Source organism: Cricetulus griseus (assembly GCF_003668045.3).
Source record: "Cricetulus griseus strain 17A/GY chromosome 1 unlocalized genomic scaffold, alternate assembly CriGri-PICRH-1.0 chr1_0, whole genome shotgun sequence".
In the NCBI taxonomy this organism is placed as follows: Eukaryota; Metazoa; Chordata; class Mammalia; order Rodentia; family Cricetidae; genus Cricetulus; species Cricetulus griseus.
In genome coordinates, this window is record NW_023276806.1 from 88,246,772 (window position 1) to 88,273,510 (window position 26,739).

General features: G+C 40.2%; 1 protein-coding gene across 1 annotated transcript in view; it reads right to left on the bottom strand.

Moving 5' to 3' along the window:
* LOC100759878 (vomeronasal type-2 receptor 1) overlaps nucleotides 1-25,760 on the bottom strand; it is a 39,453-nt gene extending 13,693 nt beyond the window's left edge. Inside the window, exons 1-4 of the mRNA XM_027391625.2 lie at nucleotides 25,522-25,760; nucleotides 20,451-20,742; nucleotides 17,165-18,037; nucleotides 6,577-6,807 (exon numbers count right to left, since the gene is read on the bottom strand). Of these exons, the coding sequence (XP_027247426.1) occupies nucleotides 6,577-6,807; nucleotides 17,165-18,037; nucleotides 20,451-20,742; nucleotides 25,522-25,760 (1,635 nt within the window). The remainder of the gene's footprint in view (nucleotides 1-6,576; nucleotides 6,808-17,164; nucleotides 18,038-20,450; nucleotides 20,743-25,521) is intronic.
* Between the last annotated feature and the right edge of the window lie 979 nt (nucleotides 25,761-26,739).

The window sequence follows — 26,739 nt, forward strand, 5'->3', positions numbered from 1 at the left end:
GTCTCTGTTACTGTGTCACTTGTACACTTCCATAAATCAGTAAATGGGAAACACTAAATTATATTGGCAAAACTCTTTTTTCAAATTCCCCAAATTCATATTTTAATAAAGGCAAAAGGTTTCGTACATAATCCATGACTATTTTTTCTCAGTTTCTGGTAACTGTTTCTGTTGAGCTTTCTCCAATATTTCTTTTCTTCCCCCCCATTTTTTATTTATATTAGAAACAAGATTGTTTCACAATGTCAATTCCAGTTCCCTCTCCCTCCCACCTCCCTTGCCCCCCCTCACTAACACCCTACATATCCCATATCAATTCTGCTCCCCGGAGAGAGTGAGGTCTTCAATGGGGGGGGTCTTCAGAGTCTGTCATATCCTTTGGGATAGGGAATAGACCCTCCCCCGTGTGTCTAGGCTCAGAGAGTATCCCTCTATGTGGAATGGGCTCCCAAAGTCCATTCGTATGCTAGGAATAAGTACTGATCCACTACAAGAGGTCCCATAGATTTTCGAGGCCTCCACACTGACATCCACATTCATGGGGTCTGGATCAGTTCCATGCTGGCTTTCCAGTGATCAGTCTGGGGACCAAGAGCTCCCCCTTGTTCAGATCAGCTGTTTCTGTGGGTTTCACCAGCCTGGTCTTGACCCCTTTGCTCATCACTCCTCCTTCTCTACAACTGGATTCCAAGTCAGTGTTTAGCTGTGGGTGTCTGCTTCTACTTCCATCAGCTGCTGGATGAAGGCTCTAGGATGGCATATAAATCAATCATCAATCTCGTTATCAGGGGAGGCATTTAAAGCAGCCTCTCCTCTGTCACTTTTTACAAACAGGGACTTGTTATGTAACAAAGGCTGGGTTGGAATTCAAGAGTTTCCTGCCTCAGGCTCCTGAGTGCTGGCTTACATAAACCACCATGTAAGGCTGCTCTCCAGCACAGCTCTAGTCCTAATTCCACAGTAGAATGTTCAGAACTGTAGCTCCATGCATCAACACCCCCCTCTTCCTACAGAAGGGAAAGGATAGAGCCTGCTAATGTATTTCAATGGAAAAGCAAGCACTTGCCTAGCATGTAGTCTTGGGTTAAATGTTTACCAGCTCAATGGGGATGGGTGTAAAGGTGTAATAAATAATAATAATAATAGTAATAACAATAATAGCAGTGAAAATAGCCTTTCTTTCATAAGCAATTTACATAAAAAATAAATACAACAAATAATAATCTGATATTTCTTGGAACAATTTTATAAAGAATTTTGAATGTTTTAAACTCAACTTTTTCTCATTTAAACATCTCAATGTAGGGTTACACACACACAATAGATAATTAAGACTTTTTAACTTGTATGTGTACCCATATATAAAAGAGCCTTGTAATTAGTGATTCATATCTGAACTTATGAATTTACAAATCCCCTGTCATTGTCTTTGGGAATAAACAAGAAGGAAGCAGTTAAGATCTACTGTTGGGGGTAGGGGAATCCAGAGTAGCCACAGGGTGCTGATACCTATTGTTCTGAGGCTTTCCCACACATCCTCTGCAAAACCACACAATTTAAAAGAGGAACTCCTACCTATACAGCCCATGATTACAATATCACAAAGAGCTTGAGGATGTCACAAACTTCTAAGTACCTGTAAGCAGAGAAATAATTGTCGAATTCCAAGGAAGGTTACCTCTGACAGCCCATCTTCAAGCCTAGATATGCAGAAAATGACTTGATTCTCAAATGAGCTTACAGGAAATGGTGAAAGGGAACAGAGAACCTAAGGTTTCCTGATAGCTGGCTGATAAAAATGCTGAGAATCAGTAAATATGCGTGTTCAGTCATCAAAGGGTCACACATATCAACCTCGCCCTACCTAAGGTTCAGAAAACATCATGGAGAGGTAGACAAAAACACTGTAAGACCCAGAAGATGGAGAAGATAGGGAGTAGTGCTGTAAAGTGATGTTCTCTGGATATGACATGGCTGTTCCATGCATGAATTCAAAGCATTTGTGGTTACCTACAAAAGATCAAGTCAACCAAAATTCCAGGATGAATGGGGGACAAGCTTCCAAGATCCCACCACTGGCGGAAGAGTTGATGACTGCTCCTGGAGAGTCACTTTACTTTTAGGATGTGGTTCATGCCCTAGCAGATGACCCCGCATCTGGGCACATGTGGTCAGAACTAACTGGATTCCGGAGCTACTAATAATAACAATAATTTACAAAAAGGACATGCATTTGTGAGGGAGATGACTTGGTAAGTCCCAGGGAGAGTAGAAGGAGGAAGTAGAGGGAATGGATAAAATCAAAATACTTTCTATACATGTATGAAATTATTTTATACCCACCCTAAAATGATATTTTTAAAGACAAAAATCATGTTGCTAAGGTTGCAGAGAAATGATAACACTGTACATAGCCGCAGGGACTTAAATTAGTACAGGCACTGATGAAAACAGTATGGCTGCATCACAAATAATTAAAGATGAAACTACCACATGATTCAACCATCTCAATATTGGCTATATATCCAAAGGAAAATAAATCAGTATCCCAAATAGATATTTGCATGCACATGTTGATTGCAGCACCATTCACAATAAATATGAAATTACTTCTGTTCATGAACTGATGAATGAATAATAATAAAAGCAATATACAGCAAGCTGACAGCCAACATCAAATTAAATGGAGAGAAACTCAATGCAATTCCTCTAAAATCAGGAACAAGACAAGGCTGTCCACTCTCTCCATACCTCTTCAATATTGTCCTTGAAGTTGTAGCTAGAGCAATAAAACAACAAAAGGAGATCAAGGGACTACAAATCGGAAAGGAAGAAGTCAAACTCTCACTATTTGCAGATGATATGATAGTCTACATAAGTGACCCGAAAAACTCTGCCAGGGAACTCCTACAACTGATAAACACCTTCAGCAAAGTGGCAGGATACAAGAGTAACTCAAAAAATCTGTAGCCCTACTATATATGGATGACACATTGGTGGAGAAAAAAAATCAGAGAAGCATCACCCTTTACCATAGCCACAAACAACATAAAATACCTTGGAGTAACACTAACCAAAAAAGTGAAAGACCTGTACCATAAGAATTTTGAGTCTCTAAAGAAAGAAATTAAAGAAGATACCAGAAAATGGAAAGATCTCCCATGCTCTTGGATAGGCAGGATCAACATAGTAAAAATGGCAATCTTGCCAAAAGCATTCTACAGATTCAATGCAATCTCCATCAAAATACCAACACAGTTCTTCACTGACCTTGAAAGAACAATTCTCAACTTTATATGGGGAAACAAAAGACCCAGGATAGCCAAATCAACCCTGTACAATAGAGGAACTTCTGGAGGCATCACCATCCCTAACTTCAAGCTCTATTACAGAGCTATAGTCCTGAAAACAGCTTGGTATTGGCACAAAAATAGACAGGTAGACCAATGGAATAGAGTTGAAAACCCTGATATTAACCCACACACCTATGAACACCTGATTTTTGACAAACAATCCAAATATATACACTGGAACAAAGAGAACATCTTCAACAAATGGTGCTGGCATAACTGGATGCAAACATGTAAAAGACTACAGATAGACCCAAGCCTTTCGTCCTGCACAAAACTTAAGTCAAAATGTATCAAAGACCTCAACATAAACCCAGCCGCACTGAACCTACTAGAAGATCAAGTGGGAAATACCCTTGAATTAATCGGTACAGGAGACTGCCTCCTGAACATAACACCAGTAGCACAGGCACTGAGATCAACAATAAATGGGACCTCCTGAAACTGAGAAGCTTCTGTAAGGCAAAGGACACAGTCAGCAAGACAAAACGACAGTCCACAGACTGGGAAAAGATATTCACCAACCCCACATCTGACAGTGGGCTGATCTCCAAAATATACAAAGAACTCAAGAAGCTAGTCTCCAAAACACCAAACAATCCAAGTAAAAATTGGGGTACAAAACTAAATAGACAATTCTCGATAGAGGAATCTAAAATGGCTGAAAGATACATAAGAAAGTGTTCAACATCCTTAGCCATCAGGGAAATGCAAATCAAAACAACTCTGAGATACCATCTTACTCCTGTCAGAATGGCTAAAATAAAAAACACCAATGACAGTTTATGCTGGAGAGGATCTGGAGAAAGAGGAACACTCCTCCATTGCTGGTGGGAGTGTCAACTTGTACACCACTTTGGCAATCAGTATGGCGACTCCTCAAGAAAATGGGAATGAATCTACCACAAGATCCAGCAATTCCACTCTTAGGCATATACCCAAAAGAAGCACATTCATACAACAAGGACATCTGTTTAACCATGGTCATAGCAGCACTATATGTAATAGCCAGAAACTGGAAGCAGCCTAGATGCCCCTCAACCGAAGAATGGATAGAGAAAATGTGGTACATTTACACAATGGAGCACTACTCAGCAGAAAAAAAAAAAAAAAAAAAAAAAAAAAAAAAAAAAAAAAAAAAAAAAAAAAAAAAAAAACAATGGAATCTTGAAATCTGCAAGAAAATGGATGGAACTGGAAGAATCCATTCTGAGCGAGGTAATCCAATCATAAAAAGACAAACATGATATGTACTCACTCATATGTGGATTTTAGACATAGAGTAAGGGATTACCATCCTACAATCCATACTGCCAGAGATACTAGTAAACAAGGAAGACCCTAAAAGAGACAAACTTTATCCCCTGGAGAAGGGGAAAGGGTCACCATCCCCTGAGCAAATTGAGAACATGGGAAGGGGGGGAGGAAAAAAAAGAAATAAAACTCTTATATTGTTAAAAAAAAATGTAACACAATTGAATATAGTTCTGTCATAGCAAAAGAATTAAATCTTGACATTTGCAACAACATAGACAGAATTGGTGATTGTCATAGTAGGTGGAGTAAGTCACACTCAGAAAGGTAAGTGTTCTGGTAAAATCTCCAGCCCAGCCCTTGGCACCCATTAACCAAAAGAGTCTGGGATGTTTAGGTGGAAGCCCTACTGGCATCCATATATACCCAAAAAGGTTGGTGTATTTGGGATCTCCAGCTTGGGGCCCCATTCCATATTCAGGTCTCACTCCTCCTATTCCAAACCCCACCCCCTCAAAACCCACCAAGAGTCAACTCCTCCCCTGCAGGCGGCTCAAGAGCACGCCTATAGGCTATTTAAGACCTGGTAGCCATATTTGCCATGTGATTCCCCTCCTGCCTTCCTGAGAATCACCCAGGAGTTGCTTTGCTCTGTTCATTAAACCTGAATTTAATAATTCGGTTTGATTGGTTTATTAATCGGTGGTGGTGGTGGATTTCCAATAACCCAGGATAAAGAATTTATCAGTAAGTACTCTCTGATCTCATGCATATATGGAATCTAAAATGTTGATCTTGTTAGAGATCAAGATAGTGATTATCAGAGGCTGGACAGACTACTAGAAAAGGGCAGAACTGAGAGGGGCTGGACCGAGTTACAATTAGATAATAGTAAGAAGTTCCAGTGTGCAATCGCATAGCAAGATGACTCTAGCTGTGCCTAATGTTTCTAAAAGTGAGGGCTTTAAGCACTGTCACCATAAAGAAATGATAAACATTTGAGAATATTTCTAACTTAAATATTACATACTGTGTATATGCATGGAAACAACACAGAGTAGCTCATAAATATGTGAAGCTTTTATGAGTTTATGCATCCTTTTAAAAATAGATTTAACTTTGAAACAGAAATGTACCTTTTTTCAGCAGATATAAAATTCAAAAGAAATAAAAAAAAGGTTGACTTTACTTGGAAAAGAAATAACAAAAGGACATTTCTGGATTTAAGACAGAAGTAACAAAGAGATAAAGAATATGTTTCAATGAAAATTTAATAAAAACTATTGAGCAAAGGCAGAGTAACACAGAATAGAAATGAGATAAAGGAAAGGCCACTGAGAGAGTGGATTGGGTGAAAGTAAACACAGAGGAGTGTTAGGGACATGGCTTTGGTGAAGTGCTTGTTATTAAACACAAGGGCTTGAGTTCAGATCCCAAACATAGAAATAAAAGATGGAATAGTAGAGTACATTGTAACCCCAGAACTGATGAGAGATCCATGCAAATTACTAGTGCTCACTGGCCAGCCAGCCTAGCTAAATAGTTGAGCTTCAAGTTCAGTGAGAGACCCTGTCTCACAAAACAATATGAAGAGTGACTGAGGAAGACCCCAACATTGGCCTCTGGTCTCTACATGCATGTACACATACAATCACAGACACACATGTATATCACATACATACATTTACATCCCTAACCACTATATAAACAAAAAAAGGAAATAAAACACAAAAGTGGTCAAAATAACTATGGCCAAGGTGCTTGAAAAGATAACATATTGAAACTAATGTTTAATACTAAAATCTAAGAAAATATTCCAAAATTTAAAAATGTGAATTTTCATTTATTTTAAAATGTGTTGTATTCAAGGAAAACTAATTTGTAATTAGAATAATTTCTAAGTATTTTACATTTCATTGGTATCCTTAAAAGTATATAAAGTCACATAAGATAATATATCAATGCAACTAACCCTTGATGACTCAGTGTTCCAAAATATTGAAGAATTATTTGGAATAAAGAGCTCAAACTTAGTAGCTCTAAAGTTGAATTTCCCAACTGTCACAAAGGAAATTTCTCCATTGTCGTCTAATTGCCAGTTTAAGATATCATAGTGTCCATGTAGTACATCTCCATTTTCATCCAGAACTATCCATTTTCCATCATGCGTTTTAAATTTAATTCCCTTCATATAGTACATCAGCTGGAAAACAACACAGGAGAAAAAACAAGAGAAGAAAATAATTTGTAAAAATTCAGTTACCTAGAAAATATTTTATAAAGAAAATCATTTCAAATTCATATTTAATTCATGAAATTGTAATGCTTCCTCTGAGTCCTTCTATTTTTATCTACCAGGGCAACCAATAGCCACATATACAAATCAAACTTGAAGCATGGTTGGCCACATGAAAATGTGCTCTAAATGTAAATGTACACCAGGTTACAAAGATTTCACTAAGAATTTTCTGATAAGATCATAAGGTGGAAGCTGCGGTTGTAAACTAATGAAAGTTAGAGTAAGGTGTGGGGGGGGGGGATTGGACTCCAGACCAAAAACAAAAAGAAAGAGAGCCTTCAGAAATTCAGAGAGGAAATGAAAGAATACGTGAAACGTGCAAAGAAAAGAGATGAGCAACACACGAAAAAACAATAAACCAAACACAGGTTCCACCATGAAGGGAGGAAGCTACTTCCAAATGGAAACCAAGAGGTGCCCAGTCCTCCCCTTAGGACCAGGCTGTAGCCTTCATTCCTCCAGCAGACTAGTTAATGGTGGAGAAAAAGCCCATTTTGTCACACTATATGTCTCAGAGACTAGCACCTGAGTACCATATCCAGAGGGGACCTGTTGTTCAAATGGAACCACCACCCTGGGAGCCTAAGAGTAGGGAACAACCACATTATCAAAAAGCCTCAACTTAGCCTATCACAGCTCCTGAGTGAGCAGATCTTAAGGAATCAGTTGTGTAGAGCATGGTAGCTGATGCAGACAAGAATACATAGCAAGAGCCCCAGCAATGGCTAGGAAATACGTAGGGAGGTATAGCCCCAACCTAAGTTAACAAGAGCAGATTTTATCAGTTAAGACTGACCCCGGAGTTTGATAGCTTTCAGGCTGAGGTCAGGGGGTATATCAAACTCTGGAGCCACATATTTGTTCTCTTTGGCTGTAGGACTGAAGTTCCAAGGGTATGTATGATACCCACAGCTGCATTCAGGATTTCTTGAAGGTGTGAACACAGACACTTCACCTGTATCAACCTCAGTACTGCAGTTGCTTCCCACACTCGCTATGCACACAGGACTCACCTTAGTTAAAGCATAAGCCACCCTAGAGAACATAATCCAGGAAGTCTCCCAGGGGCAGGGGAGGGGGCAAGAGCACCTCCCCAGCCCATGGAATGCAAATAAGTATAAACAGCAGAGGCACCTATAAGCAAAGAAGGAATGTTAGCGAGGTAAAGACAGCTCTGATGGGTATAAGACACTTGTCCACTACTGACCACAACAGCATAGCCAGAGGAAAGGAAAAGTCCACAAATTCAAGTGACACTTTTGCCCTATGCATATGGCTAGATGTCTATAAGAAGAAGCTAGATGAACACTGTCTCTCTCTCCTCTCTTTCCTCTCTCCATTCTGTCTCTTGGTTTTTTTATTTACTATACTTTCATCACTTTTGTTACTTTATTGTATTATTTAAATTTTTGTGTTTCTAGTTGTTAGTCCCCTTAATAATGTATTAAATTTGTCTACAAAATTTTTCCTTATTGTTTTCATCTTTTCATTGATGTCTTCTTGTGTATTTATACTTGGTTTTTGCTTGCTTGGTTGGCAGGTTGCTGGTTTTTATCTTTGTTTCTGCTTTTTCCCACCTGCTCTACATTTAATATTTTCACTTTAGCTTACTGTTTTTAGATACTCTTATTTTATTATTTTAATACCCACTCTTACATTAATTTGCTGTTGTTTTTGAAGTTTTTCATTATTGGGTTTTGTTGTTATTTTCTTTTTGGGTTACTTTTTTTTCAAATATTTCCCTTGTTTCTCTTTTTCTCTATATATCTTTCTTTACTCTTTGCTTTCTTTTCTTCTACCTAATCTTATTTCTCCTCTATTTCTTCACTTTCTCTGACTACTTCCTGTATCTCATCCATTTACAATTTCTACACCTGTCCTAAATATTATTTTTAGCTTCTAGAGTATTCCTTAGTAACTTTTCCATTTTTAGTTTTAAGGTCAATGACAGTGGATCACTAGGCTGCAATTGATGGCATGCACATTTCTGTACCTTTAATGGGCTTATTGTATTTCCGTTACAACAGTTTGAATTCTCCTCACTGAGTGGTATTGAGGATTGAACCTTTATCAGTAGCCTGGTCAAGGAAAAGATTCTGAAATCAAGCCAGAAGACACATTTAAACCACAACACAAGAACACAAGACCTTGGAGGGTTTTGTGGGATATAATAAGGAATGCTGATTTCCTGGCTTGAAATGTCACTCTTAAACTCCCATCGGCTATTATTACCTGAACAAGATTTGCACAAAGCTGGACCAACCCCTATAATGGCAGGGAGAGGGGTTCATGCATTCCCAATCCTTCCTATGGATGTATAGACAGTTGATGGTTGCTAGGGAGAAAAAGGCTTATTTATTATTATACTGGGAAGTGTAAATGCTTCTGTGAACAAACTCTCAACTATCCTACCAAAAGCCCTAGTGAAACTCACTGGGTCACACACACACAAGAGGACATCAAAGTAGAAATGAGAGAAGAGGGACAAGAGAAGATAATCAGGTGTGTATGACTGTACATGTATGAAAATGTCAAAATTAAACATATTATATGTAATTAACATAACAGTAACTAGGTCTGTTCAATTAAATTTAAATGAAATAAAATGGAAGTCATATAGCAACTTAAATTAAGAGGTAAGAAGAAATTTTCTGGGCAGTGGTGGCCCACCCCTTTAATCCTAGAACTTGAAAGGCAGAAGCAGGCAGATCTCAAAGTTGGAGGATAGCCTGCTCTAAAGAGTGCATTCCAAGACAGCCAAGGCTACACAGAGAAACCCTGTCTAGAAAAAAAAAAGAAAGAAAAGAAAAAATTGGTAGGATTTTGATTGACAAATGCTGACAAGGAAACACTCCCCATAGTGTTTCAGGGGAGAGGGTGTGCAGAAGCCAGGGTCCCAGGCACAACAGTATGTGGGAGTGATGTTACAATTCCAGGACAATGGATGATAGCAACAGGAATTCTCTGAGGAAAACCTTTCTCTAACTCTTGCTACACCCCACCAAACTTATCGAGGCAATAGCATGTTCTCTTTAGTGGAAAAGTAACCCATCACACTGGGACATGTGCTTGGTTTTCCTTAGTATCACATGCTGTTCTTGAATTTTCCATACGAAGTTCCTAGTGCAGTCACCAACTCACCAGAGATCAGTAAGGCCACTTGTGCACAAACAAGTCCCCACTCAACTGGCTTCTCTGCAGCTGCTGGTCAGGCCTCAGTCCCAGCTCTGCTTAACAATGCAGGCCCTGCTTTCTACAACCTCTCCTCAGCCTATTTCTCCTTCCCTTCTCACTCCATGAGTTTTCTTCCATTCCCCTGCTGTTACAACTCCCTACCCAGATATGCCCTTACTTGGAACTTCCTACAGGGAACTCAGAAAACAAAGAAAAGCAACCACCTCCTCTATGAAAAGCATTCTTACTGGCTAAAATCAAAAACACCAATGACAGTTTATGCTGGAGAGGATGTGGAGAAAGAGGAACACTCCTCGACTATTGGTGGGAGTGCAAACTCATACAGCCACTTTGGAAATCAGTATGGCAATTCCTCAGGAAAATGGGAATCAGTCTACCACAAGATCCAGCAAATCCACTCTTAGGCATATACCCAAAAGAAGCACATTCATACAACAAGGACATCTGTTCAACTATGTTCATAGCAACATTATTTGTAATAGCCAGAACCTGGAAACAACCTAGATGTCCTTCAACTAAAGAATGGATAGAGAAAATGTGGTATATTTACACAATGGAGTACTACTCAGAGGGGAAAAAAAAAAAAAAAAACAATGGAATCTTGAAATTTTCGGGCAAATGGATGGAACTAGAAGAAACTATAATGAGTGAGGTAACCCAGACCCAGAAAGACAAACATGGTATGTACTCACTCATAAGTGCATATTAGACAGGCAGAGAGCAAATGATAACCAGCCTACAATTCACAACCCCAGAGAAGCTAGGAAACAAGGAGGACCCTAAGAGAGACATAAATGACACCTGAAGAAGGGGAAAGAAACAAGATCTCCTGAGCAAATTTCGAGCACAGGGTGGGAGGGGGAGGGGGAAAGAGGTAGAATGGAAGAGAAGGATGGAGGAGAACATGAGGGATCAGGAACATTGAGTCAGGAGAAGAATAAAGAAAGAGAGTTAGACAAGAGATACCTGAATAGAGGGAACAATTATAGGTTTAAAGAGAAATCTGGCAGGAGGGAAATGTCCAGGGATCCACAAAGATGATCCCAACTAGGAATCTAAGCAATAGTGGAGAGGCTACCTCAAATGCCCTTCCTCTATAATGAGATTGATGACTACCTTAAGTATCATCCTAGAGCCTTTACCAGTAACTGATGGAAGCAGAAGCAGAGACTTACAGACAAACACTGAGCTGAACTCCTGGAATCCAGTTGTAGAGAGGTAGTAGTGATGAGCAAAAGGGTCAAGACCATGACAGAGTAAACCGCAGAAACAGCTGACCTGAGCAAGTAGGAGCACACAGACAACAGTCTGACAGCTGGGGAACCAGGATAGGTCTGAACCAGACCCCCTGAACATGTGTGTCAGTTGGGAGACCAGAGCAGTCTATAGGACCTCTGGCAGTGGAACCAGTATTTATCCCTAGTGCATTGACTTTGGGAGCCCATTCCCTGTGGAGGGATACTCTCTCAGCCTAGATACATGGGGGAGCACCTAGGCCCTGCCCCAAATGATGTGATAGACTTTGATGATACCCCATGGGAGGCCTCACCCTCCCTGGGGATTGGATGGGGGTGCTGGTGGGGGACATGGGAGGACAGGAGGGAGAGGAAACTCAGATGGATATGAAAAATAAGATTGTTTTTAAACAAAAAAGCAGAAAAGAAATTCTTCCTCTTTGCAAGATGGCTAACAGGGACCTTGGTACCTTCCAAGTGTTCCTTTCCCGTGTCTGACCTATACTAAATGCATCCAAGTTAGGGTCATTTCTCCAGGATTCCTCCAACTTCATTAGCGAATTCCAAAGGCTGCTGTGGCTTTTGAGCTGTCTTGATGGTATATCTACACCATGCTGATCACATGATGCATGCATAGTTAAAAGGCCTGCATCTGATCTTTCATGCCTAGGCAGATGAGGTTCATACACATAACCCAAATACAGCCTGATCAAGCTCCCTTGCTGTGACTGACACAGAACCCTGTTCGCCATATTAGGCCACCAATCTAAGAAATAAAGAGGAAGGATTTGCTGATATTAGATGATTACTTGTCTTTTAAATGGAGTAATAAAGACTAATACCAAATATATTAATTATAATAAGCCACAGGAAGTAAACTATGGGTCTTCCAAGAACCTTCCTCTCCTCTTTGACTGTAGGCTAGCTGAAATGATATTCCAGTGAACTAATCTAGATCCTGAGAGTCCAGAGACCAAGTCATCTTGGCTGTACATCTTATAAGCCAAGCCTCTCTAGATACCAGATAAAAGCTTCAAAAACTATACCAAGAACACCAGACAACCTTGCCTACCTTAGTAAGCAAGGCCTTCTTTAATTACCTAATAGAGACGTCAAGGACCAGGAGAGTCAAACTGGAGGAAGAAAGAGACAGATACATTTAATGGTGATGGCAATACGCCTCCCTACCCACCTCAGGAAAGCCTTGAGCCACCATCTAGTGGCCATCAGTTCAGTTCAAGACTAGCTGAAACAATTCAAGCCAGCAACACCCGAGGTCATGGGACAATAGGTGTCCACCAGAGTCAGGTCCAATCTGCAAAGTGTACTAGAAAAAAAAATGTTCGAATAATTTGACTAATAATTGTCCTCCATGAAGGGAGGCCAGTATTGATGCAAGGACCACAGGTCAAGTCAAACCTGTGAAAGGACAAATATTTTTGATTCTCTTCCTGGACTATAAGGCATTCTATGGGGCATGGAGGAGCCATGGAGAGAATCTCCTCCCTTTGAGGGCTAACAGATTTCAGGGATTCGACAAGCTCCAAAGTTCTTCATCTCTAGGGATGAGACTAAGTCAACCCTAGATGTAGCAGGGGGGAATTATTTTCATTTTAGATATTGCCATTATTTTTCAGCCCTTAACACCTTTTTGGGTTCAACCCCTCCAGTCCCAGATCCTCTTCACTGATATTGATGGTAAGCTCCAACCAGTGAGTTCACATCCTGTTTACCTGTAATATATGCAGATCTTTCTGTTCTGGTCTGAAGTTATTGCCCCATTCCCCTCCTAAGAAGTGGCTTGTCTGAGTTTCAGGCTGATCTAAAACTCTTTGAAGCTTCTAATACCAGGCCATTGTCCTATTATAGCCCAGAGCCATCTAGAGCCTCAAAGGCCCTTCTTATAGTCTCTACTACAGACCCCTATGTCACACAACAAATTGTCCCTGAAGTAGGGAATCCTTCCATTTCTGGGAACTCACCAGCAGCCACTCCTATCACAATTAATCTTAAGGACCTTAACAACTTCTTCAAAGGCCCCAATGTCCTTTAAAACCTGAGGCATATTCATAAATTTCTGAGTACTGGGCCACTATGTCCCAGTAACTCTGTATGACATGCCTAGCATGGTAGTAAAAAAAAAAAATCAGATAGATATTACAGAATCAGCTGTGAACTGAGGACCATAAATGAACTTCACCATGTAGTTCTCAATCCTTCCATCTTCCTGGACAGAAAAATATCCTCTATTACCTCTTAATTCACAATACTAGCCCTTAAAGCTGTTTTCTTTTATATCCCCATCCTTCCATACTCTCAAATCATAGTTGCCACCAAAAGGTGGACCCCTCTACCTAGATTATCCAACAGCTTACTCTATTACCTCAAGGCTCTTGAGATAAACCCTAACCCTTCTTAAACTGTCCCATAAGAATAGCCGCTTCAGTGTATAGATCACTATTAATCTGGCTGCAGCCCAAACAAATGTACTTCATATCAAAGTACTATTCTAACTCTTCAAAAGTTAATGGCATGTGGATATAAAATTTCTCCTTCAAAGACCCAAATCTCTCAATAAAAAGGTCTGGCTCTTTGGACTTATATTAACCCCATGTACATAGAACTGTCCCATGCAGGCTTCCAACTCAGGTGGCCAGTATACATTTCCAGATCCATCAGATGGGCCACGGAGGCATTTCTCTGGGTAACAAACAAACTGCTCAACAGGCAAAACAAGTGGCTTAGCTTCTCCTTGAGGCTGCCTTAGTTCCCAGTCCCATTCTCCAATATCCTCACTGCATCTCTCAGTGGATTCAACAGACTTTAGACCAGGGCTTCCCAGCACCCTGGAAGGATGGCTGCAGAGTCCAGAAAACAACCTGTTTCTCCATAGATTTTCCCCCAGTCTTTTGTTTGCATAATGCCACACTTTGGGGACAGGGGCGCTAAGACCATCCAAATTCTAGTTGATCTTTTTTTTCACAGGCACCAGAGTTCCTTATGGTCCATTTCCAAAGCTTTTCCAACCTGTTGTCTGACCAATCCTAAAGTAGTCCTCAGACCACTTTCCTTTTAAGGCCTGTTAAACACAGTGGAATATGCCAGAGGAAGATTAGCAAATAGAGTTCATTCGCCTACCTCTGTGCAAGGGACTCAAATACCTATTGGTTCTTGTGAATAGGTGGATAGAGGCATTCCCCACAAAAATAAGAAAGGGCCTTGGAGATAACCATCATCCTCAGAGAATACATTTCTCCCACTTTGGGATCCTCTGGTCCCAAAGACAGATAATCACCAGATCCTTTTCTAATATCACTCTCAAAATCAAGTATTATCTCTAATCTGACATCCACATGTTTGGGGCTTTTTGTTTGTTGGTTGGCTTTGCTTTGTTTGAGACAAGGTCTCACCATGTAGCCCTGGCTTGTCTACAACTTTCTTTGTAGATCAGGTTGCCCTGGAACTCACAGAGATCAACCTGCCTCTGGCTCCCAAGTACTGAGATTAAAGGCTTGAGCCACCATAGCGGACAGTCTCTGTCTTCCAGGAGGGCAGAAAGGGCTAGTTGAACTCTTGGGAGTGATCTTACTTAGCTTGCACTCAAAACAGCATTCTTGGCCCATTCTTCTCCCAGTTGTACTATCAGGATCCCATATTACTTAAGTCTACAACCTATTGAAACCTCACTTAAGTCCTTTATGATAGGCCCTTCCTCCAGGCACACCTCCTGCTACACCCAGAATTCACTATCTGTTTCAGTATGTTATAGCTTCCAGATAGATGATCAAGACTGTCACCAAGTGCCAGGACAAAAACAGACACAAGTGTAACTTCTCTTTCTCAGGAAAACATCCTTACATTAACTTAGGAGACTAGGTCTATCTTAAAATGGCCCTGCATGATAAATGACCACTCAAAGCTATGTGAATTGGACCTTATCAAGTCTTCCTTCTATCTTAAGCTGCAAGGACTATCACTGTTACCAAGTTAAGACTGTTCCACACTCAGAAGTCCAGACAATCTATTCCTCTGAGTCTCCTCTTCTGACAAGGAGAGCTCTGTCTCCTCTTCTGGCAAGACCTAGGTGACACTTGTCTACACACACCCCAGTACCTCCATGAGTAGCTAGGGTACTCCCTCAGCTCTCTGAGCTTTAGTTTTACAAGCCCTTCCTCTCTCTTACTTATTCAGTGTCCTAATAAGCAAGACCCACCTGAGTTCTAAGAGTTCATTTTAGACCTGTTTATTCAAAGGGATCTTCTAGATTATTTCTGGATGGGCATAGTCACTTTCCTTTAGTTAAAATATGTTTCTACTTCTATAAGACAGCCAAATATGGTGGAGCACCATATCAGGGACCTGCTCATTGTCTTTTTGCTCATATGCCTCCATGTTAAGGAACTGACCCCACCACAAGAAAGGCACACATACACAATAGTAATAACAAAAAATTAAAGAATAATTGTCAATGAGTGCTAAAGCTATTAGGCAAAAAGTAATTAAAAGTAATACATTTTCAGAGCCTCAAAATATTGCCCATCAGGATAATGATTACTTCCCAAGGGAAACACAGCAATCCAATATAGAAAAAGAAAGGTGATACTACTGTAATTAAGTTGCCAAAGTTAATAATATCAGCAATAATTGAAAATGAAAGTCAACAGGAAATGCAATGTTCCCAGCCACTGCACGCTCTGTTGTATTGACAGAGAGTTATATAAGGGTAAAGTGATGATGAACAGTCAAGGAAGAAGAGACAAGTTAGAGATTGTCTTACTTGGGATTTCTATTGCTGTGAAGAACACCATGACCGCGGTAACTCTTATAAAGAAAACATTTAACTAGGGTGTCTAGTTTACACTTTCAGAGGTTCAGTCCATTATGATCATGAAGGGGAGCATGGCAGGTGCAGGCAGCCATGGTGCTCCAGCTGAGAGTGCTACATCTTGACTCAAAGACAACAGGACGTCAACTTTCTGTCACACTGAGTGAAGCTTGAGAAAAGGACCTCAAAGACCACCCCCAGAGTGACACACTTTCAACAGAAGGTATGGCCCAGATTAAAAGTATGGCCCCTGGCCTCAAGGTTACTCTGAGCCAACATGAGACTAAACACAAGAGGCATAGAAGTGAGTCTTCCAGATAGCACCCCAATCCTTACCTCCTACAGTTCTCACGCTGCATGAAGACTCCATATTCTAGTTCCCTGCAAGCTAGATAAGACCACATGACTAAAATACGGCTATGTGAGTATAAGAAGAATTGTATATAATTTCCAGAAATGGTCTTCATGCCCTTTTTCCCTCTTGTTTAAATGTGAACATTCTAGATTACAAAGAAAAGCCCCATATTGAACATTGGAACAGGCAAATGAGAAGAAACTGGAGTCTCCAAGCCATTCATTTATCCCTAGAATATTTACCTTTAACTTTTATTTATGTTTTAAAAAATCAGCTTATCTAGTAAAGGAATTATTTTTGTCTAGGACATGGATTCCATTCTGTTAATAAATGGGGACTTAAAATACACCTCCAGCCAGGCTGTAGTGGTGCACACCTTAAATTGCAGCACTCAGGAGGCAGAGGTGGATCTCTGTGAGTTCAAAGCCAGCCTGGTCTACAAAGTGAGTTCAAGGACAGCCAGGGTTGTTACAGAAAAAAAATTGTCTCAGGAGAAAACAAACAAACAAAAAACATATCCAAGTCAAACAGGCAAACCATTTCTTTAAGTGGTCATGCAAGGAAATGTGACTATCAAATACAAAGGAAAATAGTTTAAACATCATGAATACTTATGAATGGCATGCTATATCATGAAGTAAAACAACTCACCTGCCAGAACTCAAAGGTAGGTATATACGCACAAGTGTTATTTGGATCATATGGCCCATGTCCCTCTTGACATCTGCTGAGGCCATCCAGGGCATAAGCGATAGCATACACAGCTTGTTTGACATTGTTTGTGGTTCTGAGCTGAGACACATCCAGATAGGTATTTTTCAGGTCTTCCAGCTTCTCCTCCCCAGTGCAGAGCTGATCAGACATGTCATACAATCTGTCTTCTTTGCCTGTCATATTCACTCTGTGATCCACATTGTAAGGCACACTGCTATTGGGCCAGGTACAGTTAAAAGCAGTTTGCCAGAATTCAATGGTCAAGACATCATTTGGATCCTTGCTAGGGTGTATATCATAAAGAAATTCTTTCAATCCTGGTATAATGGTTCTTGGTATTGCAAATCCAATAGTTCCACCAAAATATGGAAAGTACTCGGGCTTTGCAATGAGGGCTGAGGTAATCCAGGCTTCACTGGCTATCCAGGTTCTGTCAGTTATGTTATGATGAACCATTTCCAGCACAAAGGGGCTGAGATCAATGTCAGAGGTAAAAAGCACAATGACTCTGGCAGTGGAAGTCTTTACTGCATCGACAGCCTTTTGCATTTTCTCATTGGAGTAGATCTTGGGAATGGTTTCAGAGAAAGCAACACAGAGGTTGGCAGTCTCCATTTTTTCCTTAAATGTCTTTACTCCATATTTTCCATAATCATCATCAGCTGCAATAGCGCCTACCCAGACCCAACCAAAGTGTTTGATAAGATTCACCATGGCCTCAGACTGGATCTTATCACTGGGTATTACACGAAGATAAGAAGGAAACTGGAATTTGTCACTAAGAATTGAGCAGGAAGAAGTATAGCCCACCTAAAATTGAAAACATTTATAGTTACTAGGAAGCCAGAGCTAATTCTTAAATGACAACTTCAGAATATTCTGAGAGGGTTGTGGTGATTTCTTTCTTGCACAAATAAAGCCCGTCTGGAGCTCAGAGAATGGAGCTTGCCTCTAGTTAACCATAGATGTCTGGAGGTCTGTACAGGCAGACAGGAAGTGACATAGCTGGGCAGAAACAGGATATAAGCAGGAAGAAACAGGAAGTTGCTCTCTTCTCTGCTGAGATGCTTAGGAGTTATGGAGTGCTGTGGCTTGCTCCTTCTCTCTGATCTCTCAGCATTTCCCTCTATATCTGACTCTGGCATTTTATTATCTAGACCAATTCAGGACTCTATTTACAGAGGGAAGTACTGAGCAGTTTCTCTTTTTCCTCACATTTTTTCCATGAAAAATGACTCACTACTCCTGTTCAATGAGTGGGGCCTGCTGATAGAAGTTTGGTCTGTGCTGTCAACCCCAAAGGGGTTAGAGCAGCCTACTATTGATAAAATTCAATGAAGTGTTTTTCATGAATAGCACTGACAGACAGGTCATTTGCTCTTTCCTTTATGCTCCCTGGAGATATGATCACTCCCCTGAGTCACAACATTCAGACTGTTCGGCAACTTCAGTATCTCATGCACAAAGATGATGGAATAAGTCCACTCCCCATCCATTTGGCAGCACCAGTTTCTCTTGCTTACAGTGCCTCACTCCTCTGCCACCCCAATTAATTTTGTTCTTTTCTTTCCTTTTTATCTTTCTCTTTATTATTTCATTCTTCCAGGACTTCTGCATGAGTAGATGCTAAAACTTAGATTGACACGGGTAGTTCAAACCTCAGGCCTACGCAAGCATTTTCTATAACTAAGTTCCTCAACACTCCCATTTTATAAGTCTATAACTATGCACATAAAGAAGTCCTTTTTGTCATTTGTTCAGTAATCCTTGCATGTATTTCCCATCTTTTGGGTCTTGGATAATGGAACTTAGGTCACCATGTGTTGGTGACAATTTTTTGTGTATTCCTGTAACTTAACTCTCCATATCACTCACTCTCCTTATCATGTTACCAATGCATCACCTCCAGCAAAGTCTTCTATGTTACAATTCCAAAGCTCCAGAACTGTCAGTTCCTTCATGCAGTAATCTACTCTCTGTTCTCTTCCCTTGGCCCTCTATTTCACTCTCAATCCTCTGGCTAACATTTACGGTCTTCTTTAGAGTCACACAGGCAGCAACATCGTAGAAACTATCTACAGGAAAGAACATTTTTAAGAGGCAAAGACAGGACTGGGGAGATGGATCAGTGAGGAAAGTGCTTGCCATGCAAGCCTGATGATCTAAGTTCAGTTCCCCAAATCCAGGTAAAAGGTAGATGCAGTAACATACACCTGTCATCTCAGCATTTCTGTAGCAAGACGGGAGGCAGGGAAAGGAGAATTGGCCAGAAGCTCTCAGGACACTTAGCTTCCAGTTTACTAGACAGCAGCAGGAACAAGAGAAATCCTGCCTCAACTAAGTGGAAGGCAAAAAGTGAGTCACTAAAGTTGTCCTCTGACCTCCATATTTATGCCATGGCAGTCATGTATGTATATACTTGCACTTGTGAAATATCTGTAATGTTGTTTCAGTTTTTGGTAGTATCCCAAAAGGATACCCATTTTTTTAAATTCCCAGAGCCATTTTAGATTGTGAGTATGATGGTGTAGCTCATGTTTAACAATCATCAACAGAGACCAAAACCAAAACATGTGCCTTATTCCAGCTATGGACCAACCACCAAGTGTTTATCCAGTTCTGTAGAGTTTAGTGATGCCATCAGTGCAAGCAAGATGTTCTGGGAAGAGTAATCCCAAATCACCTCTCAGTAAGCCTCAGTTCTCAAGGCTGAAGAGTCACTTGGAACACAGTACCCATCCTAGGATGTCTTTGGAGCTTATCTCAACCTCTCCTGCACTCCTTATTTTTAACAATTTCCAAACACTAAATTTCTTTAAACATTTTTGTTTGTTTTTCAAAACAGGGTTTCTTTGTACAACCCTGGTTGTCGGGGAACTTGCTCTGTAAACCAGACTAGCCTCCAACTCAAGACATCTGCCTGCCTCCCTCTGCCAACACCCCGAGTGCTGGGATTAAAGGGTGAATTCCACTATTTTTAAATGTATGTGTGTGCTTGCATGAGTTTATGTGCACTGCAAGCATGCAGCAGCCCATGAAGGCCAAAAGATAGGCTTCAGATCCCCTAAAACTGTTGTTTCAGTAGGTTGAGAACCACCATATGAGTCCTGGGGACTGAATCTAGGTCCTCTGCAAGAGCAGCAAGGGCTTTTAACCTTTTAGCCATCTCTCCAGTCCCCATTTCTATTTCTTTACAAGTACTCAACACAACATTCCAAGATACCTGAGGCATGTAATACAACCCAAGAATTCTTGAAGCTGCAACTGACAAGGACGATCCCCCCGCTCCAACCATTGCTGCCAAAATTGATCCAGTGCTGTTTCTAAAATTGGGCTGGAATTCTTCTTGCCCTGTAAGAAACACTAAAGCTGACTCCATTGCTTTAGTGATGGTATAGCAGGTGTCAAAGATCTGATAGCCCAGAGTATGGTTGGGCAAAATGTCGTTCCTCTCATTAATCTCCTTGATAGTGTGGATCATGGTTTTCATCCACCGGAATCCCCGGAAGTTAAACCTGGAAAGACAAAGTTTTGTGAAGGACTGACCATTGGGTGGGGGTGTGTGTGTGAGGGTGGTGTTGGGGATGTGGGTGGGGATGGGAGTGCGAGTGGGGGTGGGTGGGCATTGGGATGAGAATGGGGGTCTTTCCCAGTAAGGAGCTTCATTTACAAAGTGATTACAGCTTCCTGCTGAAGCAGCAGCTGATACCTCAGTCCTCTGCTCTCATGGCATTACCCTCTTCAAATATTCAAGTGAATCACATTCACTATTGATTAGTATTCTTGGGAATCAGACTTTGGGATATATTTATTTATTTATTTATTTATTTATATAAATATATATATATATATATATATATATATATTTACATGCTGTGATGTTCTCAAATGGCCAATTATCTCTTTGTCACAAAAATATACTTCTAGTCAGAATTCTCCTCAGCAACAAACAGTTCCTCATTTTCCCCTCTCATGGGAAGTCCCTGGGACCATATGATTCTTTTCCTTACCTTGACCTGTGTTCTTCTGAACATTAGAAATGATTATAAAAATGACTAACATAGATTAAGAGCAGAAAAACAGACTTGTGCCTAGCCCAACTGTCATCAGAGAGGTTTCACCCAACAACTGATAGAAAAAGATGCAGAGACCTGCAGCCAAACGTTAGGTGAACCTCCAGGAATTCTGTGGAAGAGGGGGAGGAAGGTTTGTAGGGCCCAGTAGTGTCAAGGACACCACAAGGAAACCAACTAACCTGGGCTCATAGGAGCTCACAGAGACTGAACCCACAAGCCTTCATGGGACTGACCTAGGCCCTCTGCATATATGTTACAGTTGTGTAACTTGGTCTTCTTGTGGGACTCCTAACAATGAAAGCATGACTGTCTCTGTCTCTGTTGCCTGATTTTGTGGCCCTTTCCTCCTCCGAGATTGTCTCATCCAGCCTTAATAGGAGAGGAGGCACCTAGTCTCACTGCAACTTGATATATCATGGCTGCCTGATATCCAAGGGAGTCCTGCCCTTTTCTGAAGAGAAACAGGGGAGGAAGAGGAGTGGATGAGGATGGGGGGGCTGGAAGGAAAGGAGGGAGGGGAAACTGTGGTCAGCATATAAAAACAAACAAAAAGATAAATAAATAAATAAAATTATTTTATACAATTAAGAAAACCACTAAAATACATTAGGACACTTAAAGCAGGAGTACAAAAAGTACAAAAATTATGTAATACAACTCCAATTGCATAGTCCTTCTTCTGAGATATTTATTATGATACATCATCCTTTTAATTCTCTAGCCATTAAAATAGGTGTTGCAGTTCAATATCACATTTTTTCAATTCCTCCTCTAATAACAAATAACTCTTCTATTTTCTTCTTTCTCTCTTCAGTGTTAAACTACATTTTAACATACTAAAGGCAAGTACTCCAATATTAATTACTTTATGCCTTAAAGTCTTCTGTAGGTATCTAACTTGGTGTTTTCAGTAATTATTTTATTAAATACCCAACCACAGGAAGCTGGAGAGATGGATCAGCATTTAAGAGCACTGTTGCTTTTACAGAACATCCAGGTTTAATTCTCAGCACCCACATGGAGGCTCACAACCATTCATAACTCCAGTTCTAGAGGATCTGATACCCACCTCTGGCCTCCACAGGCTCCAAACATGTACATGGTGCACATAGAAACATGCAGGCAAGACATTCAAACATAAAAAATAAATAAATGTAATAATTAAAACAATATTCAACAACAAATAACCCTTTTGGAACATTGGAATTTTCTTCCATATCACTTTGATTGAATTTTCATATAGGAGGTAGGTCTTTTGTTTCTCAAAACAATATAACACAACAGTAAAAGAATAAACATAGCACTTTCTGGTTATGAAACAGAAAAATAGCCAAACAGTTACAGCACAAGATGGTAAAGGCATCTGTATGAGTAGATGAGGAACAAAGGGACACCCAGCCATGGAGGAACTCACAGGCATGCTGAAGATTAAAAGATGACAGGGAAATAGAAGGGAACCAAACACAAGGAGCTGGATGAGTTGAGGCTCTATGATAAGGGAACACATTAGTTAGTTCAAGGAATGGAAAGAGTGATGTGATTAGAGGAGGGGGAGGGCTCAGTTGGAGCAGCACAGTGAAGGAGACAAGAGGGCAGCAGACTCCACAGCACAGAACCTGCACCAGCCCAGGTTGCTGTTTCCAGATTAACAACAGTGACATCATCAAACTTTTGAAATAAATGTAGCAGTGTCTTTTTTTTTAAAGTAAGGTTAAAAATTCACTTCAAGAGCTAGAAAAATATTTGCCTGCTTTGAACCAGTAACTCCAGCACTTGAGAAGTCAGCTGAGAAAGCAACTCTAATGAAGAAAACTGTCTACCCCAAAGGGCAGTACAGAGGGTTTTTAATTATTTTTATTGGTGTTTTACTTGCTTGTATATCTGTGTGAAAGTGTAGGGTTCCCTGGAACTAGAATTATAGACAGTTGTGAGCTCCCATGTGGGTGCTAGGAATTGAAACCAGGTCCTCTGGAAGAGCAGCCGATGCTCTTAACTAATGAGCCATTGCTCCAGCCCCCAGAGATTACTAGAAAACTAGAACAAACTAATATGTCCACTGATAGCGCCTCAGCAGTATGAGAATATTTTCCATCGTTACAAAACAACCATCCAAGAAATGATACAGTAGTGAGAACACAATTATGAGTGAAACAAGCAATATGAACACTTTCTATACTTAAAGCTTCATATGAGGTATTTTAAGAATTAACAGGGAAATCATTTTAAATCATCAGAGGATAATTATTAAAAAGATGGGATTTGTGGTAGTTTCCTTCATTCATTAATTTTCATTATGAGATTCACAATATTTCATAACATTTTATGACTATAAAACAAAACTTTAATACCCCTTTCTTTTCTCCATTTCATTATTTTCCTCTATTCTGAGCAACATTTTCAAAATAATACAGTCTTCCTGTTTTTAATACAGTCTTCCTGTTTTATGAACTTTTAACAGTGGACTACTGAAATTGCTATTGTGTTAAAGTTGTTTGTTTCAGAATAAAGTTTCTCCAAAGCCCATATTGGAGTTCTGAGTTAGTTAAAGTTTATGACTCAAAAAATAAAATTAATATTGCTTTGTTTGACACTGGATTTTGAATACTACATAGACTATTGGAAGTAAAAGTTGAATCCTATGGAAGAATAGTTAAGAGGTTTGGTGAACACTGGGGATGGATAGACAGAAGGAACTATTGACAGATACTGGTGGAAAATCATCATAAAGATAAATTTTAAAGAAATGTAATTTTTTAGCATAAGTCCAAGATGTGGCCACTCAAATCCTAATTCAATGATTACATAAATCCCAAAATAACCCTAACTGGGGAATTATTTTAAATAACACATAATTATTTTAAATAGCACATATCTCTACTGTTTCAACTATGGTGTAATAACATTATTTTAAGGGAGGAAAATTCATATTTTAAAATCTGTGTATTGTCTTTACCATCTAACATTGCTTGGAGAGAAACCTTCAGAAGTTCCAGCAAAGAGTGGAGAACGAATTAAGTAATTCCATTTATAAAATACCAATGTGTTAAATTATAGTGAATGCTAAGTTTTCATTTCAGATTATTTGGGGATTAAAGAAGTGGAAACTCCTGTTATAAGTAAAACTTGACTCTACAATAATCTATTTGTAAATAAAATCCCATGTCTTCTTCCTCCATTCCCTTTCCTTCATTGCAAGAGTGGGAAACAATCCCCGGCTTGAGGAAGGGATTCATTGTACACCTTTGTACTTTCTGAAGATGTGGAGATGATTATTACCCTTCACACAATGACACCTCAAATATGGAGTGTGAAACATTTCAAAGGAAAGAAGTTGTGATCAGTGAAGATGTGAAGCTGTCAGAAACTGCTAAATGTTTACAATGTGCACTGACAACTCTAATGGCCATGAAGCTTCACGGAAATGCCTAGTGTGTTAGGTAAAAGGCCCATCTAAAACAGTGCTTGTGTTACAGTTATGACTATTTAAGGATATATGTATATCCTTATATATATATAATATATAAGAATGATACAGACAAATGAAAAGTTGCTTTCTGATAACAATAGGTTGTTGGTAATTTGCTTTACTTTCTTCAATTTGTGGCATTCTTTTCATACTGAAGTGGTTGTGGGGTGTGTGTAAGTGTGTGTGTGTGTGTGTGTGTGTGTGTGTGTGTGTGTGTGTGTGTGTGTGTATTATGTACAGATAATTGTCCTATCCATGCTTTGCATCTCTCACAACTGATTGCTGGCAAATTTTACTGCCAGACATGGATCCTATTTTCTGAGGAGGCAACTTAGAGGTACAAACACTAAGGGCAAAATCCAGCAGGGTAGGTCTTGCTCAGATAAACCAGTCTCCCCTGCAGTGTGCTTCTCCTGGAGAGAGGTTTATCTTTGCAAATTAACAGTAAGGCTGCAGTGCTACACAATTCTGCAACTGTGCTTCTCAAACCTCTGTGTGCACATGAATCAACAGGAGTCTTCACAAAACATAGGTTCTCCTTCTGTAAGTCTGGAATGCAGCCCCTAACTCTACATGCCTAACAAGCTCTTACATATTGCTGCTGCTGCTCTACTGAACCACAGAGCACTCTGTGAGGAGCAACTATTCTGTACAGCATCACGACTCCAGCTGGAGACTCAAGCCCCATGATCACCACTCCTCCCCACTGTCTGAATTAACAAAAAAAAAAAGAAGACTAAAGAATGGCTTACCCTTCACACATGGGTGATACTGGCTCCAAAATAGATTCATCTACAGGGATGATCCTGGAGTGAATAGGAAACAGTCCTGCAATAACAAGTGAATGGTTTTTGGCATCTACATATCCAGACAAATTAAACTTGGCCATCAACCTGCATTGGTGTTCCTCCGTTGTTTTGTCTTGAGCTCCCAATTCAGCCCATAAAAATGCAAGAAATCCTAGAGCCAAGCATATCATTCTGCTGGCCATGTTAATAAGGTGTCTGAAGAAACTGACTAGTGTGGAAATTACACACATTTTAGTGAAGCATCTTGATTGAGCGTTAGTGTGTGTGTGTCCCAGTGGACTCGGCTTGCCACTACTTGCTACATAATTTTCATGTCTCAATCACAGGCCTTGCAATCACTTGCAATTTGTGGATCTGGACTGGGAGCTGAGTAACCCTTTGAGAAGAAACTTCTGAAAATCCCCTTATGCTTGTAATAAATAAATGACAGAAATGTGAATTCTGAGATTGAGTCACTTTATTTTGTACAAACTGTCCTTCTCTTGTCTAGCACTGTTGGCTTCATGGAGTCTTGCTGCAGCCAATTCTGTGGGGTCTTCCCTATGCCAAAGATGAGGGGAGAAGCATCTTGCTTTATCATGAGGTACCAAAAGTGTGAAAGCATATAATTACCTCATTGATGACAAGGATGCTAAGAAACTACCTTAGAAAACAGTCTGTAAGGTCCAGATATATTTAATGAACTTCTTTCATGTGCTGTTTCCTTTACCCTTAAATACCACGTGCAGGACTATTCTCAGTCCCCTCTCATAGATTCAGGCTCATAGCTCTGGTTTCTCCTGAAATAGCCTCTCCCCCCTTTCTCCCTCCATCTTCTCTCCCCTCTCTACTCTTCTCCGCTCTCGCTCCCTATGTCTACTTCCCCCTTTCTACCTTCATATCTCTTACTCCCCCACCCCACCTATTCTACTGCTGAGCTACACTCTTACTCCTTCAACCCTGCCCATTCTATTGCTGAGCCATAACTTCCTTTCCTACCAGTCCCAGCTCAGAGACAAACCTCTCTTATGAGATCAATTTACCCTTACTCTTATTCCTCCCCAGTTACCCCCTCATCCCCTTTTCAAACATCTCTCCTTCAAGTACAAAATATGTATTTTCAGAATACAACCCAGCCAAAGTACTAAATCTTGAAAATAGTGTAGACCCTTTTATCATGCA